Here is a 21,465-nt window from a genome sequence, read left to right as displayed (position 1 = left end):
TCAGAGAAAAAAGTATAGTCCTTTTTCTTGCAAATTTCTTTCTCTCCAAATATCTCGCAATTCCAAATCGTCCTTCCTCTCAAAAAAAGATTTAGGCAGTTTAGCATGACTTGGGGTACTTTTGAAAAAAAACACCTTTGTCCATTTGTACATGCAAAACGCCATTCCAGTCCCCCATAAAAATACAAGATTTATAATCCCACTGAGTAATCTTGCTGTGTAATAAACTATAAAAGTCTGCTTGTTGTTGGTTAGGAGCATATAATCCAACCAGAAGCATTTTCTTGCCTTCTATTAACAGTTCAATTATAACATATCTTCCTTGTTTATCTGCTTCAATTAACGCCGCTGTCAAGGTATTCTTAACATAAACAACCACTCCATTTTTCTTATCCATTGCGGAAGCAACAAATTGTGTACCCAGTCTTGAGTTTAACAAATACTTTTGATCCGTGACTCTAATGTGTGTTTCTTGTAAACAAATAACATCATTCTTAAATTGTTTTAAATATTGGAAAACTTTCTTTCTCTTCTGTGGTGAATTTAAGCCATTAACATTCCAGGTTAGAAACTTTGTCACCATCTTTTGCGACCTGAAGCTTTTGGAGCGCTTCTTCCAAAATCACCTGCACTCTCTCAGGTCGCGCTCCTCCCACAGCTTCACTATAAGTAAGTTTTGGAGGTGCCATCATGACTTTCTGCTGTTCTTGTTCTTGCTCTTGTCTCATTCATCTGGAAGCAGCACGTGTCATTCTCTGATCTCTAACCTCCTCCGATGATACTGAAATTTGATCCACTCCTGTAGCTTTCTCTTTCATCTGCATTGTTCCTTCAGCACCTTGTAAATTCTCACTGCATGATTGAGACTCTCCCTCACTATTCTTGTTTGTAAATTCCAAAAGTGGTATGGGGACTGCTTTTAAAACATTGGTATAAAAATCACGTGCCTGCAGCACTGTAAGAAGACAATGTCTCGTGCCTTCATGCATCACCACCATACCCACTGGTATCTCCCATCTGAACTTAATATCACGTCTTCTTAATTCTTGTGCCAAAAACCAAATTCCTTCCTTTTCCTTAGGATTCTTGGAGGGATCTCTTTTAAAATCAAAACTTCTTGTTCAGCAATTGCAAATTTATTATTGTAAAAGGCTTGAATAACCTCATTTCTAATTGCTCTCTTTGTAAAATAAACCACCACATCTCTGGGTAATTTCCTTTGTCTTGCAATCCATGAATTAACACGGAAACTTTTGTCTATATCCTCCATAATTGCTTCTGCTGGTCGCTCCAAAACACCTTCCAAAGCCTCAGTAACTATTTTTTTCAAATTTTCTTTAGGATCCTCTTTTAAGGCTCTAATTCTCACAGCGAACTCCATCTCACGGTACTGTACCAAGGTCAAATCGTCGTCAATTTTATCCACCACATTTTCAGTCTCTGTCATTTTTGCATCTAATCTGGTATTATTTTGGCTGAGATCTTCCACTCTCTCATTCAAGCGCTCTATGCATACAGCCATGCCTTGAAATGCAAGTAAGATGTCTGCCCTCATTTCAGTAAACCTCTCATCCATAAGATCAACTAGTTGTTGAGATTGCTTTTTCAAAGCCTCTTGCAAAACATCCTGCAAATCTTTAACTGTAAAAGTTGGTACAGGTTTAGGTACAGGTGCAGGGGGGGGGCATTAATGCTTGTAATGAAGATTGCTGCACCAGAGAAGCCCACGCACTTCTAGGAACTTTTGAAGATTTGGCAGCCATTTTCACCCACTATTGCCTGCTATGCACTTTCACTTTCATCAAACTCCACAAAGTCCACCGAGTTAAAGATCATAAATTCACTTTCACCTGATTCTCCTGTATCGCTCTGCCTGCATCCAAGTTCTCTAAAGTTCTCTCTTGCTGGCAGGGATGGTTGCTGATGCCCTGCTCTGCTCCAAAAGCCCAGAGCAGAGGCGCCCCACAGTCCAGAGCAAACTCAGGCTTCGGGGGGGCTCAATCCTTCAGCCGCCAGAATTTTAGCTCTGGCAGCCCCAGAGAGCTCTACCCCTACCTGGGCGCTCACCCCCTCCTCTTCTCCCGAGGAGCGGGCTTCCGTGCCATCAAAACAGCTGATCAGTGCTGTTTTCAGTGGCTCTACGGAGATGAATGGCTGCCTGCGGCGAAGCCTTGCCACCCGGAAGCCCAAGGTCACGTTTCTATCAACAGAGAATATTACAGAAATTCCATTTTTCTTTTTTTTCACCACTAGATGTCCTCCTTAGCTTATTTATCCAAGTCTGATATTTTTAAACAGAGAATCTGATTCCACCCCAAATAATTACCCGCCACTCATAAAACTTCTGGGGGTCTTTGCCTTCCAGCTCTTATCATCAGGGATTCAACATTAATAATCTTCTGAGAGAAGGAAAGGAAACAATCTGCTCACCCAGGTTCAACCTGCTGTTGGAGTTTCTCTGATTTGTGATTTCTGCTTCCTGCTGGAGACGTCTATGGCTAATGATAAAAAACAGCCTTTTATCTTCATTTTGCAGAGGGTCTTACAGTTTGCTCTGATCGGGTGCCCCCTGATCTGAGCTCCTGAAGGCCCCTCCTACTTCATTGCCTCTCCAAGGCAACTTTAGATCCTTTAAGGGTCGTTAGACGAAGAAAAAATCAAGCTGGAAAGCCGAGCACTGACTTTTCCAACTTGCCTCGACGCTTCCAAACAGGAAGTCTCCCAAATCCTTATTGTTTTCCCTGTATATGTGGTCTTGTTTGGGGCCTGCCCTTCTGCTGGGAGGGGTGGGATTTGCTTTTGCTTGGGATAACCTTTGCTTTCTACTTTTCCTCTCCTGCCTCTATCCACTTCACTTAAGAAAAGAATGTGTCTTCTTATCAGGGAGACAGCTATGGAGAAATGAAACTGGAGAAGACTTTGAGATGTGCACCAACTGTGCCAGTTACCCAAACATCATGCCATCTGTGGATTGGCTGGATTTCAAATGGACACTATGACTTTAGTGGGAGGAAGAAGATTGCTAGTTTAACTATACAGTTTAAGCAGGATTTTCCCCAGATCTCGCCTTGACTTCCCTACTGTCACTAACCTGTAATAAAAGTTACTTTTGAGACAATGCCTGTTTCAACAGTTCTGCTTTTTGGGTGGCTAGCTGAGGTGGGTCCTTACACAAGGCAAGGTCTGCATAGTACTCAACCTGGAGAAGCTGCTGCTCTCGCAACTGAATTCCACGTGGAGAAGTTTCAGGCAGAGAAATGGGCCAAAGATCTCCTCTGTTTGAAACCCAATGAAAGCTTCTCCAGGGATCTGGAAGAAGCCAAGCTTTTTGGTGAAGAAGATCGAGTCAAATGATCACTTTGGGTTGGGAAAAAAGAAGGATGAAAATAAAAAGCCCCGACGGTCACCCTTACTAAAGGTGGAGAGAAGAAAAAGGCAAAGAAGAAAAATCCAGATCCTGCCTCTCCTGATAAAGATAGAGAAAAGGAAAATTGAAAAACCCTTGACAAATTCAAGGTGCAGCTGAAATAACGCTCTGAATTAGAGGAAGAGTTGGAGGGCAAATCAGAGGAAGAGGAATTGGAAGTCCAAGAACTGGCAGTGGCTGGAGCCCAGGAGACAGCACTGCAGTGAGGCCATCTGTCTCAAGGAATCAGAGGCAGACCACCTAAACCAGCCAAAGTGAAACTGATTCCAATTGGAGTGAAGTTTGATGGAGACCTGAAGTGACTGGGGTATTTCCTGGCACAAGTATTTACCTACATGCAAATCTATGGGAGAACACTGCCTACCGATGTAGAAAAGGTCCAGGTAATCCTAGCTTTGGAAGGTGGAGTAGCTGACTGGATGGTAACCCTGTACAAATGCAACACACCCAAATTGAGGAATTTCAACTGCTTTATGACTGCTGTCCATAGATGCTTCGAAGACTGGCTGGCAGACAAGAAAGCCCGGGAGCGCATAAAGACAGTGAAGCAAGGAAGAAGACCAGTGGCTGAAGAGTTCAGAGAATTGGCCAGCCATCTTCACTGGCCAGAAGACATCCTGATAAGCTGTTTCCAGGATGGGCTCAATGAAGAGTTTTATAATGCCTGTGTAGCTCGGGGAGCCCGGGACTGCTATAAGATTGGTGCCTGCTAGCAGAGGAAGTAGTGATAGATCAATGCAAGAACCTACACTGCCCGGTGAAACCAAGCTTCAGAATGCAGTCAGAGAAGCGAGGGAAGACTGTTCCAGTTTCACCTGCCCTGCCTCGCACCACTGCCTGCTTCAAATATGGTAAAAAAGGACATCATGCTGTGGATTGCCACAGCAAGACACCTGCCAAGAAAGAGGTTTGTCAGCTTCCGGTTCCAAATCATGGCTCTGGCAGACCCATGAGGTGATCACTCCTCATGTCGTCTGGCTTTTTTTTGCCGGGGGGGCCTGTAAGGGGCCAAAAGTTGCCCTGGAGGGGCGACAAGCGGGGAGGAGGACCCTCCAATTGATTGTGGAAGGGCGGCAGCCCTCCAGTCGACTTGGAGCAGTTCTTTGGAGTGACAAAGAAAGGATCGGCCACTCCCATGGCCCATTACTTATGACATTTCCTGCCGAGGCCAAACTTACAATCAAGCACTTGAAAGCACAGCGGAGGAACTGCCTTCTCCTTATTCCAACTTTTTACTTTTTTCCTGTTAAAAGCCCTTTGAATCTGCTTCCCCCTGCAAGGGGAGAGAGAAGGGAACTGTTAGAATCCAGTTATATTTCATTTTTATCTATCTTCTCTGATTTAAAACCAATTCTTACTATTTTCTGGATTCCGTCATACTATTAGGGGGGAGGGGGTATGCATGAGGGTTTTACTACTTTCACTTCCTCTATTCACTACAAAGTAACCTTTTGTTGATTCACTTCGGGTCTGTTAACTATAACAATGTGGCCATCTGCCTTTCATCCTATGCCCCTCTGAAATTCTCCTCTTTACCAGCAGTGAGGGGAAAAAAGGGGGGAGGGAGATGCAATACCTGGGATCTGGGTAAAGAAGGATTGAATGTTTGTGCCAATGGAGCCGGACTGATGTTATTTTTCCTGGAGTTAATACCTAGAAATCTGCCAGTTTTAATTGCCCAGAAGAACTGCAGGGTGGGAGACTACTTGGGAACACTTTAAAACATTGAATGGTGGGGTGATCCCTCAGATCCTGTCTAGCATGCCTACTATCAATTTCTCTTAATAAAAATTCCTGTTGGAAGAGACCGTTTCCAAGAGTTCTGTTTTCTTAAGATGTAGATTGAAGTGGGTCCTTACAGGAACTTTTTCCCCCACCCTCTTAAATGGTAGCATTTGAATACACTGGAAAAAAACCTTGAAAAATATTATTAACTAATTGGACCCACATCCCTTCTACACTTGGCAACCCAAAAGCTTCTATGATGAACCTAGAGGAAGGAAGAGACCAGACCGAACTGAAGATAAAGACACTAGAGCAAATACAGAGATTTGAATCAAGAGGGCAACAACCTAATGATTACAAATGGCTTAGCTTTTTTGGATTATTGATGGTTAGATGTCTCTTATGATTCAAACAATACAGTATGTGCTGGAATGACACCTGACAAACTAAAGGTTTTGGTCTGGAAATTTGGTTGGCAGAAAAAGAAAGGTAGACTTAGGTTTAAAAAATGATCTGTTAGAGAGTTACTAAAGGCTACTCTTTTAGTAATGTGTGATAATTAGGATGTGAAATAGAAAATGTTTATGAGAAAATTAGACCCATGCCATGTAGGGCCTTAAAGATCGTAACCAACACCTTGAACCTCACCCGAAAGACAACTGGTAACCAATGCAGCTCGCGGAGCAAAGGTGTAACATGGGAGTACCGGGAAACTCCCAAGACAACTCTCGCGGGTACCACCTGTGGTACATTGGCACCTGGCAGGTGGTACGCGGCCATCCTAGAAAAGTGGTAGTGGGGGAGGGGAATAAGCTGAACCAGTGGCAGCACCGCACAAGCCTGAGTGAGAGATGGCTGGAGCTGCATGGTTGTCAGGGCTCAGCGGAAGTGCCAGGATCAGCGCCAGGCTCCAGCTAGAGCTTGGCATTGATCCTGGCACTTCTGAGCCCAGAAGGCAGGTGTCTTGCTCAGCTGTGTCTTGTGGGGCACTTTTTTCAGTGCCATTGTAACTTCGAACATTCACTAAGCGAACGGTTATAAGTCAAGGACTACCTGTACTTCATCACTTTTTTCCTTTTTTTTTATAATAAAGTTTTTGACACCATGCTAGGTGACTGGTGGTACTCAGATGTAGCTATATCCTAAAAGTGGTACAATGGGTGAAAAGGTTGAAAAGCCCTGGCCTAGAAGACCATCCCACTCTATTATTCTATGATGTATGTTCTATTCTCCAAAGTGTCTGAAGGCAGTACAAGAAGCAATGAATGGAAACTAATCAAGGAGATAACCAAGTTAGTACTGAGGAGAAATTTCCTGACAGAACAATTAATCAGTAGTCCAGCATTGGAGGTTTTTAATAAGAGACTGGACAACCACTTGCCTGGAATGCTATAGGATTTCCTACTTCAGCAGCGGTTTAGACCTCCAAGATCCCTTCCAACTCTGTTATTTTATTATTCTTTTTATAGGATTGGCATTTCAATTTACTTACATTGGAGGAAAATAAAGATGGTTTCCTCCATGGAATTCTTTAGATGTGACAGCTTGCTGAATTCTGTGTGGATATCTTGGTGTAATAGCAGGAAGTTTTATCTGTGTGAAAAGAAAATTATTTCACTAGTTCACATAGTATTATATCCAACGTAAGAAACAGCTAAGAGAAAAAAAGTGTTAAGCAATAGATTTCATCATAGAAAATAAGGAGCTTCTTTGGGAGCCAAATTCCATGGAAGATATTTCTTTTATATATTTCTTTTTCTAGCCAGTGATAAAAATTGTCCCATGTTCTAAAGTATACTGAATTTTCTTTTTCTTTTATCTTCAGTGTCAATCTATCCATTTCTCCATAATCTAAAATTTTCTTAATTAATTCTTCCTCCTTGGTAGATCTTCATTTTTCCAATATTGAGCAAATACTATTCTTGCTGCAGTTAATACATGTAAAATTAAATATATACATTCTTTTCCATAGTTTCTTATTATGCCTAACAAAAACAATTCTGGATTAAAGTCTATGTGTCTTTTAGTCATATGTGTATTTTTGAACAAATTCTTTTAGCTTTAGGGCATGTCCACCAGATATGATAGTAAGTATCTGGTTTTTGTTTACATTTCCAACACTTATTAGACATATTTTTAACCATTTTTGCTAATCTCATTGGTGTAAAATGCCATCTATAAAACATTTTCTATAGGTTTTCTTTATAATCACTGCTTTCATTATTTTAGAGCAGACATGTCAAACACAAGGCCCGGGGGCCGGATCCAGCCCGCAAAGTGGTTTTATGTGGCCCACAAAGCCATTCTGGAAACAATGAGGGAATGGCCCCCACTGTCTTGGCCCTGGCCCAGAGACCCTCCTGCCAGAGACCCTCAGATCTGTCCCATTCCTGCCCGGGCCCCCATAGGCACCCTTGATGCAAACGATGTAGAGCTGGCCACTCCCACCCAGTAGGCCATACACACTCTAGCCACACCCACCCAGTAGGCCATGCCCACCCTGGCCATACCCACCCGGCCCCCTGAGGGCAACCGCCATGCTGATGCAGCCCTCAATGAAATTGAGTTTGACACCCCTGTTTTAGAGTTTCTTTCCTATAAGCTTTGCCAATTTTCTAATTCTATATTATATCCAAAGTTCTTTGCCCATATTATCATTGTTTCTTTTACTTGTTCCTCTTCCATCTTTAAGCTTAACTGTCAAAACCCATTCCTATTTTATTTCATTTCATTTCTATTTCATTCCACCTTTTCCTGGATTTTGCCATACTTCCAAGGGGGAGGGGGGATGTGGCTAAAGGGCTATTACTTTCATTTCCTCTATTCACTACAATGTAATTCTTTATTTTGTTTATTGGGTCTGTATCCTGTTTCCTCCGTTATCTCTCTCTGTGAACTCTATCTTTTAAAGGGTCAGTTAAGAACAAAGGAGAAAATAAGGAACATAACCTCAGTGCCTGGTTTATGTCTATGCTCTCAGAGAAAGGTGTGAAAAAGCCACCAACCCTTGCTGTGTGAGCTGGAGATGGCCAATGTTATCTCCCCAGTTCCCCCAATGGACTTAACACTTGGGGATTGGCTATCCCACATCGGGCAGTCGATCTATGGAGTGGGGTCCTGCTTGGGGACACTATAATTCTCTGCATTGTGCAGGAAATCTCAGATCCTGTCTATTGTGCCTGCTATCACCTACTCTTAATAAAAGTTCCTACTTGGAAGAAATTGTTTCCAAGAGTTCTGCCTTTGGCTTGAAATGGGTCCTGACATTAGACAAGATCTGCAGTAATAGTCAACCTGGAAGGAAGACCCTTACTAGGGGACTTTGCAAAAACTACAATGTTAGACACCGAGGCAGGGAAAAAGGAATCCACCACAAAGGGGGAGCCCTCACTCCGGCCGGCACCCTGCCAGCTGTTGGGAACCGAGACATTCTACTCCTTGGAAGAAGTGGGAGATACATGCAGCCACAAACCTCGGTGGTTGATGGGCATTGGGAAGAAATACAAGTGGGAGAAGAAATCAAGGAAGGTGACCCTGAGACATGACAGCCACCAACCCAGATGGAAGCAAGAAATGGAGAGATCCCTTCACTTTAGCGAAAAGGAAGGAGATCGCACACAGCACTCGAATTGGATTCTAGAGAAAGCTATTGACCTGATGAGGAAAACCCTCAGTGCTTGCAGGGATGAAAAACCTGAACCCCACACCTGTTCCACTATCTTGGACCGCAGTCAAAGAAACACTGAGGGGGAATTGGACACTGAAGTTCTGGGGATGTCCGCTGAGGCAGCAGCCACTATTTCAGCAGTGCCCACGTCCTGCTGACCCACAACTGCTGATCGGGATGGGAGACAACACCATCAGCAGCAAATGTACTGGTCCATCCAAAGATTCCCACCGCTGGATGCAAAATGCAGGGGGGAATCGCAGCGCTTGGGGTTCTTCCTAACCCAACTCCTGAGCTACATGGAAGAGTACGGATGAGACATCCCCAGCAACAAAGCCCTTATCTGTTTCATGCAATCCACTCTGGATGGGGCAGACACAGACTGGATGGTGAACCTGCATGATTCCAACACCCAAGAGTTCCACAACGTCAACCACTTCATGTCCTCTCTGAGAAGGCAATTCAAGGACACCCTGGCTGACTGGAAATCCCATGAGAAAATGGTGGGGCAGGGCAGATGCCCGGTAGCCGAATACACACAAGAATCCCAGGCTATCACCAACAAGCTGAACTGGATGGAAGACATCCTCCTCAGCCATTTCAAACACAGTCTAAACTACAACCTGTATGATGCTTGCCTGCCTAGAGGAGACCCACGCTGACTTGATGAATAGTATGTCCTAGCAGAGGAAGCAGAGATCAATCTACTGAAGAGACACTGCCAAGGAAAATCGTGGAGATGCTTGCCTCCTGAGCCATCGCGCTAACCAGCAAACCACCAGCCACGGCCAAGAAATCAACAGGTTGTTTCAAATGTGGGAGAGAGGGGCATCGTGGCTTAGAGTGCCACTCGAAAGTCCCTCCATGCAACCCAGACCAATCACCAGCCAGAAAATTGGGGAAGTCCCCAGCCAAGCCACGAGAACCCGCCATGAGGGCAACAGAGACTGTAGAGTCACCACTGTCTGCCACACATGGGCAGGGAACTCCAGCCTACACCACAGGGGTGGCAGATGCCCTGGTCATCTTCAGAATGGATTACCATAATGTGCTCTACATGGGACTGTCCAGTGATGGGATTCAAATATGTGAACAACCGGTTCTCTATGTAGATGCCGCTTCGACAAGTCCATTCTGGGCCTGGGCAACAAAAAAATAGTTATCGGTTCTGCCAAAGAGGTGTGAACTGGCTGAATCCCAACACTGGGACTGTCCCTGAAGAGCATTTCAAAGGTTCAACTGATGCAGAATGTGGGTGTGCAGTCAGTTGGGTGCTCCTAGGACAGTATACATTATACCTCTGTTATGTCAGCTGCATTGGTTGCAGTTTGTTTCTTGGTGCAAGTGAAAATGTTGGTTTTGATCTTTAAAGCCCTACATTTGAGGGACTGCCTCTTCCCTGTTATACCCAACCACCCACTTGGTCAGGTAAGATATGCTCTGTGAGTCCCATCCTCAAAGGAGCTCTATCTGGTGGAACCAGGCAATGTGTCTTTTCTGCTGTGAACCCAACAGAACCCTTGGAACATCTTTCATCCTGAGGTGAGGTTAACACCATCTCTGTCAATCTTCCAGAAAGCCCCCTAAAACATGTTTTTTCACAATCTTTGGGGATCCCAAAGACAGCTTGCAAGATGGTTGTATGAAATTGATGTTTGTTCTTCCACTTTCTTGGGTTTTGTTTATTTTATATGTTTACTTTATTTATTATTGTTTTTAGATTGTTATTGATTTTTTCACTTGTGTTGCCCACTACCCAGAGTCTGTTTGTGAACTTGGTGTCAATGCTTTTAAAAAGTCAAAATGTGATTTAGTAAACTCACCTCTTCTTTCACACTGCTTGGAGAGCCCTCAACTTGTATGCTATTTTCCTGAAGGAAAAATATTTGTATAGTTAAAATTAAGGTAATCACAGTATGTAATCTGTAATTAAAAATATGCTAATATTTGTGTAACCATTGAATAAAGTCAAGGCAGTACTTACATATTCTCTAATAATAAATTAATACATAAACAATATAATTCTTGAAACAAAATGAATATTATTGATAGTAAAAGTGCTTTATTAAAACATCCAAAAGAATAAATTTAATTATTATTCCAAAAGAATTAATTTAATTTAATTGACAAGAGCTTCTACGTATTCAAACAATATATAACAAACCCTCATACACTGGGGTATGCAGTAGATCCAGAGTGGGAAAGATGCCTTATTTCTGGCAGAAGCACAGATAGACACGAAGCTTTTAAAAAAGATTTTCGGACTCCAAAATAAACACAATTTTGATAGACATTCACAATTTAGATATATATTTCAGCAACTGAAAGGAAAATTAATCCATAATGTATTAAATAACCTAATATAGATTCCCCTAAAACCTACATGTTTTAAACTAATCTGGTTGGAACCTACTGGGATTACAGTGTTTTTACATTATGAAACTTCCTTGAGAGTCTGCACCAGTGGTGGGAGTCAAATATGTGAACAACCAGTTCTCTGTGTGGATGGAAGTCCATTCTGGGACTGGGCAAGCTACTGGTTCTGCCGAAGTGGTGCGAATTGGCTGAATCCCACGACTGGTCTGCACAAATTCATTTTCCACAATAAACTAAACACCACAGTGTTTTAAACTACTGTAAAAATACTCATAATATAAGTCCCAAGTATGTAGATATATTCACAATACTTTAAATGGACAAAATGAAAAATAATTTCAAAATCCAGACAAAAGTGAAATTTAAGCTTTTGGAATATGACAGTAATTAATTCTCAAGATTAGCCATACCAGTTGGAAGAGTCAGCAATAATGGGTATGTGTAGAAGAACAACATATATTTTTGTAACATATGTTATTGATTATTAAAAAAACATAAATCACCTAATAATTGGTGAACAGTTTGGGTTACATTTGTAAAAGAATAATTAACAATTGATTTCTATAATCCAGAATCCACATAATGGCTTTAGTTGATTTCCTCTTTTCCCAAAATATCCTCTTTTACAAACATTAGGTAAAGGTAAAGTTTCCCCCGCACATGTGTGCTAGTCGTTTCCGACTCTAGGGGCCAGTGCTCATCTCCGTTTCAAAGCTGAAGAGCCAGCACTTGACCGAGGACGACTCCATGGTCATGTGGCCGGCATGACTAGACGCCAAAGGTGCACGGAACACTGTTACCGTCCCACTGTAGTGGTCCCTATTTTTCTACTTGCATTCTTTTACGTAAAGAATGCAAGTAGGTTGGCAGAAGCTGGGACGAGTAACAGGCGCTCACTCTGTTACAAACATTGAGTTAATACAATTCTTATTGTTTTGATAGATACTAAATATCTAATTTTTCCCAATAGTCCTAAAAATAATAATCACATCAATATAATATTTCTTTTCTATCCAATCATTCTGGTTGCCTTATCATAGATCCTGTTACAGTCCTTATTTTAATTTGTTTCTCCCACCAAATTCTAGGTATTCTTACTGGTTAAGATTTTCTCAAAAATTAATTACATTTAAAAATTTAACTCTATTTTTCCATATGAACCATCTCACACTATTACATTTTTTAAGGAACAGATAAAACAATGAAAAGGAAAAAAAGAAAGGAGAGCAAGAGTAAAGAAACAAAAAAACTAACATACTACTTAAAATATATATTCCTCCTAAGCTAATATATATATATTTCCTAAATTTCTTATTCTTTTTAACCATAATTAAAAATATGTTTCATCTTTAAACATTCCATTTGATACATCTAGTCATCTAGTCCTTTAACTCATTCAAAACATTTTTATCCATTATAAGTTTCTTAAATTCAATCATATTTAAGTATCTAAAACATTTTCTTTATCTAAGTCATTTCAACTTTTTAATATTACTCATCAAGAAAGAGAACAAAAAAGGGGGAAAAAGCATACTATATTATTTAGGGAATTCATCCCTCTTAGAATGACATATATATTCCAAAACTTTTCTATTTCTTTAACCATATTCAAACAAATGTTTCTTTTTTAAGTATTCTCTCTGGTACGTCCTATCATCTATTTTCGTGGATTCCACTTTAGTCTTTTTTTCTTTCATAATCAATGTATTTTGCTGAATCAAAAAGTTTTTCCGTATGTTTGTAAATGTTGCTGTAGATATAAAAAGCAAATCAAGTGAAGTGTCTTTGTACAGGGCTTCTGCCTTTCCACATTTGTTGAAAATATTTCTTTTTTTCTCTCTCCGCTTCTCTTATCATTTCCTTTCTTTCCGATGTTCCTGACATCTCTGCAGTCCATTTTATCCAATCTGTTTTCTTGTCCTCAGATTTATTTTGTAGTCTTAAGGGATAAGTTATTTTTTCCAATTCTTTAATCCACTAGGATTAAATCATGTTTCCTTGTTTTATTAAGTTCCATCTTTAAGTCTCTATTCTCAATTCTATATCCACTTATCTGTTTTATCTGCTCCTTCTCTGTTGTTGTTTTTTGGGAATTTTTTTGTTGTACAGTTAACTTGTTGTTGTTGTTAGTTGCAAAGTCATGTCCAACCCATTGCAACCCCTTAGACAACATTCCTCCAGGCCTTCCTGTCCTCTACCATCTTCTGCAGTCCATTTAGGCTCATGCCTACTGCTTCAGTGACTCCATCCAGCCACCTCATTCTCTGTCATCCCCTTCTTCTCTTACCCTCAACCTTTCCCAGCATTAGGCTCTTCTCCAGTGAGTCCTTCCTTCTCATTAGGTGGTCAAAGTATTTGAGTTTCAACTTCAGGATCTAGCCTTCTAAAGAGCAGTCAGGGTTGATCTCCTCTAGGACTGACCGGTTTGATCGCCTTGCAGTCCAAGGGGCTCGCAGGAGTTTTCTCCAGCACCATAGTTCAAAGGCTTCAATTCTTCGGCGCTCAGCCTTTCTTATGGTCCAACTTTCACAGCCATACATTGCAACCGGGAAGACCATAGCCTTGACTATACACACTTTTATTGACAGGGTGATGTCTCTGCTTTTTAGTGTGCTGTCTAGATTTGCCATGGCTTTCCTCCCCAGGAGCAAGCGTCTTTTAATTTCTTGGCTGCAATCCCCATCTGCAGTGATCTTGGAGCCCAGGAAAATAAAATCTGTCACTACCTCCATTTCTTCCTAATCTATTTGCCAGGAATTGAGAGGGCTGGATACCATGATCTTGGTTTTCTTAATGTTTAGTTTCAACCCAACTTTTGCAGTCTCCTTCTTCACCCGCAACAAGAGGCTCTTTAGATCCTCTTCTGCCATTAGAGTGGTATCATCTGCATATCTTAGGTTGTTGATATTTCTCCCAGCAATCTTAATTCCAACTTTTGATTCATCAAGTCCTGTCTTTCTCATGATGTGCTCTGCATATAAGTTAAATAGGCAGGGCGACATTATACAGCCTTGCCGAACTCCTTTCCCAATTTTGAACCAATCAGTGGTTCCGTGTCCAGTTCTCACTGTTGCTTCTTGGCCCACATATAGGTTTCTCAAGAGACAAATAAGATGGTCTGGTACTCCCTTCTCTTTAAGTACTTGCCACAATTTGTTATGATCCACACAATCAAAGGCATTAGCATAGTCAATGAAGCAGAAGTAGATGTTTTTCTGGAACTCCCTAGCTTTCTCCATGATCCAGCGTATGTTGGCATTTTGATCTCTAGTTCCCCTGCCTCTTCGAAATTTCTCCCTTGCATTTTGCTACTTGAGTGGCCTAGTGCTTTTCCCTACTTTCTTCAGTTTAAGCCTAAACTTTTCTTGGCCCACATATAGGTTTCTCAAGAGACAAATAAGATGGTCTGGTACTCCCATCTCTTTAAGAACTTGCCACAGTTTGTCGTGATCCACACAATATAGTCAATGAAGCAGGAGAAGATGTTTTTCTGGAACTCCCTAGCTTTTTCCTTGATCCAGCGTATGTTGGCAATTTGATCACTAGTTCCTCTGCCTCTTCGAAATCCTGCCTGTAGTAGTAGTTCTCAATCCACATACTGCTGGAATCTAGCTTGTAGGATATTAAACATAACTTTACTAGTATGTGAAATGAATGCAATGGTGCGATAGTTTGAACATTCTTTGACACTGCCTTTCTTTGGAATTGGAATGTAAACTGATCTTTTCCAATCCTGTGGCCACTTTTGAGTTTTCCAAATTTGCTGGCAAATTGAGTGTAGCAGTTTTACTGCATCGTCTTTTAAGATTTTGAATAGGTCAGCTGGAATATTTTCACCTCCACTAGCTTTGTTGTTGCTCAGCTTTCCTAAGGCCCATTTCACTTCACATTCTAGGATGTCTGGCACAAGATAAGTGACCACCTCATCGTGGTTATCAGGGACATTAAGCTCATTCTTTTATAGTTCTTCTGTGTAATTTTGCCACCTCTTCTTAATATCTTCTGCCTCTGTTAGGTCCCTGCCATTTTGGTCCTTTATCATATCCATTTTTGCATGAAACGTTCCCTTCATCTCTCCAATTTTCTTGAAGAGATCTCTAGTCCTCCCTATTCTATTGTTTTCTTTTATTTCTTTGCACTGTTCATTTAAGAAGGCATTCTTACCTCTTCTAGCTATTCTCTGGAATTCTGCATTCAATTGGGCATATCTTTCTTTTTCTCCCTTGCCTTTTGCTTCCCTCCTGTCCTCAGCTATTTGCAAAGCTTCCTCAGACAGCCATTTTGCTTTCTTGCATTTCTTTTTCTTTGGGATGGTTTTAGTTGCTACTTCTCATACAATGTTGCAAACCTCCATCCATAGTTCTTCAAGCACCCTGTCTATCAGATCTAATTCCTTAAATCTATTTGTCACCTCTACTGTATATTTGTCAGGGATATGATTTAGTTCATACCTGAGGGGCCTAGTGCTTTTCCCTACTTTCTTCAGTTTAAGCCTAAATTTTGCAACAAGAAGTTCATGGTCTGAGCCACAGTCAGCTCCTGGTCTTGTTTTTACTGACTGTATAGAGCTTCTCCATCTTTGGCTGCAGAGCATATAGTCAATCTGATTTCTGTGTTGACCGTCTGGTGATGTCCATGTGTAGAGCCGTCTCTTGGGTTGTTGGAAAAGAGTGTTTGCTATGACCATCGTATTCTCTTGATAAAATTCTATCAGCCTGTGCCCTGCTTCATTTTGTACTCGAAGACCAAACTTGCCTGTCATTCCAGTTATCTTTTGGCTTCCTACTTTAGCATTCCAATCCCCCATGATGACATCATTTTTGGTGCTAGTTCTATAAGGTGCTGTAGGGCTTCATAGAACTGGTCAATTTCATCCTCTTCAGCACCAGTGGTTGGGGCATAGACTTGGACTACTGTGATATTGGTTTGTCTTGGATTCGAACTGAGATCATTCTGTCATTTTGAGGATTATATCCCAGTATTGCTTTTCCTACTCTTTTATTGACTATGAAGGCTACTCCATTTCTTCTGAGGGATTCTTGCCTGCAGTAGTATACCTTATGGTCCTCTGAATTAAATTCACCCATTCCTGTTCATTTTAGTTCGTTGATACCTAAGATGTTGATGTTGCTCTGACTGTCACCAATGAGAGGAGGGCCCAGGCAGTCACTCAGACAGCCAATCACTAGATTGGTGTGCATATCGATCACCCAGTCTTGGCCCCCTGCAGCAATGGGGAATATGGCAGCCCCTGCAGATGGGAGGTCAGCAATCTCTGAGCTTGCAGCAGCTAATAGAGCCTTGCAACAACTTGGGGTGATGCAGAAGTCAGGAGACCAGCAACCAGTGGGAGGACAGCCATAGCAAGGGGGTTGGTCGCTGCCCCCGAACATACAGCAGCAGCTGAGGGGCCCGTAAATGATGGCGATTCAGCAACAACCCCCTCCAAGGCCACAGGGGCCCACAGCAATTGAGAATGCTACAGCAGGGGGGATGGCAACAGCCCCCATCCATTCAGCAACTATTGAGGAGCCTAGAGAAACTGAGCATGCCACAACTCCTTGCTGACCAGCAGCACTGGGGGACAGCAGCAGCCCCCACCCAGGCAGCAACCTTTGGGAGACCTACAGCAACTTGGGATGCCACAGCTACTGGTACTGCAGCAACAGTAGGGGGGTGACAACATCCCCTGAATGTGCAACCACTGGGAATGCAGCAGCACCCAGGTGGGGCCAGTAGCAACTGGGGGAGCAGCAGCCAGAGTTTGATCCACCTTTCAAAGCAACCTTCAATGGGGACCCAGAGAAACAGTGCGCTCTCATTTGAACTGCTGTGCTTAACTCTACCCGATCCAGCCGCTATGGTTGATGTGATTGCGTTCAGTTTAGAGGGAGAGGCATCCGAATGGCTGAATAATTTATATAACAAGCAAGCCCCTGAATTGCAGGACCCCCATCTCTTCCTCCTAGGACTGAGAGCAAGGTTTGACAACCCATCCATTGACCTCAAAGCAGAAGAACAACTCCATGAGATAAAGGAAGCTGGCAGACCTGTTCTGGAGTATGTACAAGAGTTTCTCAAGATAGCTGGTCAGATAGAGAGGCGGCCTGAGCAGTCCCTAATCCATCACTTCAAAGAAGGGTTAGACGATCACCTCTCTCAGACCTGCATCTATCGAGCAGTACCTGATCAGCTGCAAGAATGGTACCAGACAGTGGTAAGACTAGATGTTCAGCTTGCCCACTATAAGAAGCCTCCCCCCACCTGAAGCCAAATCCAGGCCAGAGCAACTCAAACAGCAACCACCACCCCGAAAGCCTCCAGCTGCTGCAGCTGCTGAAAGACCCAGGCCACCTGTAAGCCCACCAATCAAGTGCTTCTGATGTAGACAGCAGGGACATCGAGCAGCGAATTGCCCAGTCCCCTACCCCCAACAGCAGAGCAGACCAGGACCAGCAGCCAATAAGAGAAAAATCCAAGCGGATCACACAGGAACCTGTTGCCCATGTCACATCCCCCACACAGCAGGATGCAGGGACTCAGGCTGGATCCACCTCTGCTCTAGCCTCTTCCAACAGCGACGTAGGAGAGAACACCCCATTGGTAAGCCAACATGTCCCACCTTTCTCACTACCTGTCAAGGTCATAATCCCTAAGTCGGGTACACAGGTAGATTTAAAAGTGCTAGTTGATTCTGGACACTCCCGATGTGTCCTCTCAGCGGCTTTTGATACCATCAAACATGGTATCTTGCTGCGACGTCTTCAGGGGTTGGGAGTAGGAGGCACTGTTTTACGGTGGTTCTCCTCCTACCTCTCGGGCCATTCGCAGATGGTGTTGGCAGGAGGACAGAGGTCAACCCCGAAGCCCCTTGATTGTGGGGTGCCTCAGGGGTTGGTCCTCTCTCCCCTCCTGTTCAACATCTATATGAAGCCACTGGGTGAGATCATATGTGGTTTCGGAGTGAGGTATCATCAATATTTAATTTAATTTAATTTATTAATATTTCTATACCACCCTTCTCCCGAAGGACTCAGGGCGGTGTACAGGGCAAGAATAAAACACAGAGATTTACAAAAAATAAAAGATAATTAAATACATGCCGGATTAAAAATACAGTTAATACATAGTAAAACCCCCCAATAAAAATAGTAAAAAACCCCACCAATCCCCCCTCAGGCCAGGGCGGCTTGCTCGAACAAGTATGTTTTCAGATCGCGGCGAAAGGAGCGAAGATTGGGCGCCGTCCGGAGCTCAACCGGTAACTGGTTCCATAGCTCCGGGGCACCCACAGAGAAGGATCTCCCCCTGGGGGCCACCAGTCGACATTCTCTGACCAGTGGCACCCTGAGGAGACCCTCTCTGTGGGAACGCACAGGGCGGAGGGAAGTAGACGCCGGCAGCAGGTGTTCCCTAAGGTACTCCGGACCCCTGCCATGTAGGGCTTTAAACACCATTACTAGCACCTTGAATCTCACCCGGAAGACAACTGGCAACCAATGCAGCTCACGGAGCAGAGGTGTGACATGGGAGTATCGGGAGACTCCCAATACAACTCTCGCGGCTGCATTCTGTACCGTTGGAGCCTCCAGGTGGTCCTCAAGGGAAGCCCCATGTAGAGAGCGTTGCAGTAGTCTAGACGAGAGGTCACGAGCGCGTGAGTGACCGTGCATAAATCATCCCGGCTTAGATAGGGCCGCAACTGGCGCACCAGGCGAACCTGGGCGAAAGCCCCCCTAGTCACAGCCACCATGTGATCTTCCAAGGTGAGCCGTGAATCTAGGAGGACTCCCAAGTTGCGAGCCCTATCTACAGGGGGTAATAATTCACCCCCCATAGAAAGAGATGGAATATCCGAATAGACCCGGGATGAAGGTATGCAAAGCCACTCGGTCTTGTCGAGGTTGAGTTGAAGTCTGTTCCTCCCCATCCAGACCCGAACCGCCTCCAGGCAACGGGACATCACGTTGAGGGCATCACTGGGGTGGTTTGGGGTCAAAAGAAAAAGCTGGGTATCATCAGCATACTGATGATACCCAACTCCAAAGCCACGAATGATCTCACCCAGCGGTTTCATGTAGATGTTGAACAGGAGAGGCGAGAGGACCGACCCCTGAGTAACTCCACAAACGAGAGACCTCGTGGTCGACCTCTGCCCTCCTGTCAACACCGACTGCGAGCGTCCCAGGAGATAGGAGGAGAACCACTGTAAGACCGTGCCTCCCACTCCCAATCCCCTGAGACGCCGCAGCAGGATACCATGGTCGATGGTATCGAAAGCCGCTGAGAGGTCTAATAGGACTAGAACAGAGGAATGACCCCTGTCCCGAGCCCTCCAGAGATCATTCACCAGCGCGACCAATGCCGTCTCCGTGCTGTGCCCGGGCCTGAAACCCGATTGGTACGGGTCTAGATAATCCGCTTCATCCAGGACCAAAGGGAGCTGATGCGCCACCACACTCTCAACAACCTTCACAAGAAAGCGAAGATTGGAGACCGGACGAAAGTTGTTCAATACAGGTGGGTCCAAGGCAGGCTTCTTGAGGAGAGGCCTCACCACCGCCTCTTTCAAGACGGCAGGGAAGCTACCCTCACTCAAAGAAGCTGATATAACTGCTTGGAACCAGCTGCGTGTCCTCTCCCGGGCTGCATAAACCAGCCAGGAAGGGCACGGGTCCAATAAACATGTGGTGGAGCTCAGTCTCCCCATAATCCTGTCCACTTCCTCCAGAGTCACAGAATCAAACTCCTCCCAGGTGATATCGACAAGACCGCCCGTGTCCTGATTGCCAGACTCTGCCCAGTCAGAGTCCAGACCGGTCCGAATCCGAGCGATTTTGTCCGACAGATAATTGTTAAACTCCTCGGCACGACCCTGCAAGGGTTCCTCCCTCACCTCCTGATTAAGGAGGGAGCAAATCACCCTAAACAGAGCGGCCGGGCGATTATCTGCGGACGCGATAAGGGTAGCGAAGTGATTAGACTTTGCCACCCTTATCGCAGCGAGATAAGACCTAATGTAGGTTCTTAGTCGCAATCGGTCGGATTCGGATCGGCTGGACCTCCAACCGCTCTCTAGGCCCCATCTCCGACGCTTCATCTCCCAGAGCTCCACGGAGAACCATGGAGCTCGACGGGATCTGCATCGGGTCAGGGGCCGCAAGGGTACAACTCAGTCAAGAGCCTCAGTGGCTGCCCTTTCCCAGGCTTCCACTAAGGCATCTGCCGAGCTGTGAGTGGGGGAGGCAGGTGGGGACCCCAGCGCTTCCTGGAACCTCTCGGGATCCATTAAGCGTCTGGGGCGGTACCATCTAACTGGTTCCACACACCCACGGCGGGGGGTAGCAAAACGGAAGACCAGCCGCAGGAGATGATGATCGGTCCATGACAGGGGCATAATAATTGGAGAGCCCCCACCAAGATCATCTAACCACCGACCAGATAAGAAAACTAGGTCAAGGGTGTGGCCTCCCTCATGAGTTGGTCCTGAAATTACTTGCGTCAGGTCCATGGCCGTCATGGAAGCCATGAACTCCCGAGCCAACTCAGATGATCCTCCCAGAGATGGTAGATTGAAGTCCCCCAAAACTATAAGTTTCGGGAACTCAACCACCAACCCAGAGAGGACATCGAGGAGCTCAGGCAGGGCTGCTGCTGCGTGACTAGGCGAAAGGTACACCAGCAGCAAGCCCAACTGCGCACCAGGGCCGCATCTCAAAAAGAGAGACTCACATCCGACTATCTGGGGAACGGTGGCCTCCCGCGGACCTAAGGTCTCCCTCATAACAACAGCCACTCCCCCACCCCTACCCTGAGCCTGAGGCCGGTGTAGCACCCAGAAACCTGGTGGGCAAAGATCAGCCAGAGGAATACCGCCCTCTGGGCCCAACCAAGTCTCCGTGATGCAAGCCAGGTCCGCCTGCTCACACTCGACCAAATCACGGACGAGAGGAGCTTTATTGACGACAGACCTGGCATTCAAGTACACCAGCCGGAGCTCAGGAGGCTGCACATCCTCACTCCCAGGACCTCGGGGAAGAACAAGAGGGTCGGAACGCCTCACCGCTTGCAAGTAGCGGAGAGGCCTTCCCTGAGATCGATACGGCCCTCTGTTCCTGCACCTGCTACCATTCCCTAACGTCGTGGGAATGGGCAATCCCACGACTTGCCCTGGAGCCCCGGGGGCAACCGACCCCGGCTCCTCCCCTCCGCGATCAATCCCGGCCCTGGCCTGAACAACGGTTGCTGGACTGCCCCCCATATCCGAACA

General features: G+C 44.6%; 1 protein-coding gene across 1 annotated transcript in view; it reads right to left on the bottom strand.

The window, feature by feature from the left end:
• Nucleotides 1-21,465, bottom strand: part of LOC310650168 (uncharacterized protein C7orf57 homolog) — a gene marked incomplete at its 3' end in the record, with an annotated part of 153,453 nt that overhangs the window by 32,218 nt on the left and 99,770 nt on the right. Inside the window, exons 6-7 of the mRNA XM_083379001.1 lie at nt 10,643-10,690; nt 6,645-6,745 (exon numbers count right to left, since the gene is read on the bottom strand). Coding sequence (XP_083235127.1) covers nt 6,645-6,745; nt 10,643-10,690 — 149 coding nt within the window. The remainder of the gene's footprint in view (nt 1-6,644; nt 6,746-10,642; nt 10,691-21,465) is intronic.

This window comes from Vipera ursinii, assembly GCF_947247035.1.
Source record: "Vipera ursinii genome assembly, chromosome: Z".
Taxonomy (NCBI): domain Eukaryota; kingdom Metazoa; phylum Chordata; class Lepidosauria; order Squamata; family Viperidae; genus Vipera; species Vipera ursinii.
The sequence above is the reverse complement of the archived record's forward strand: the minus strand, read 5'-3'. Positions and strand labels throughout refer to the sequence as shown.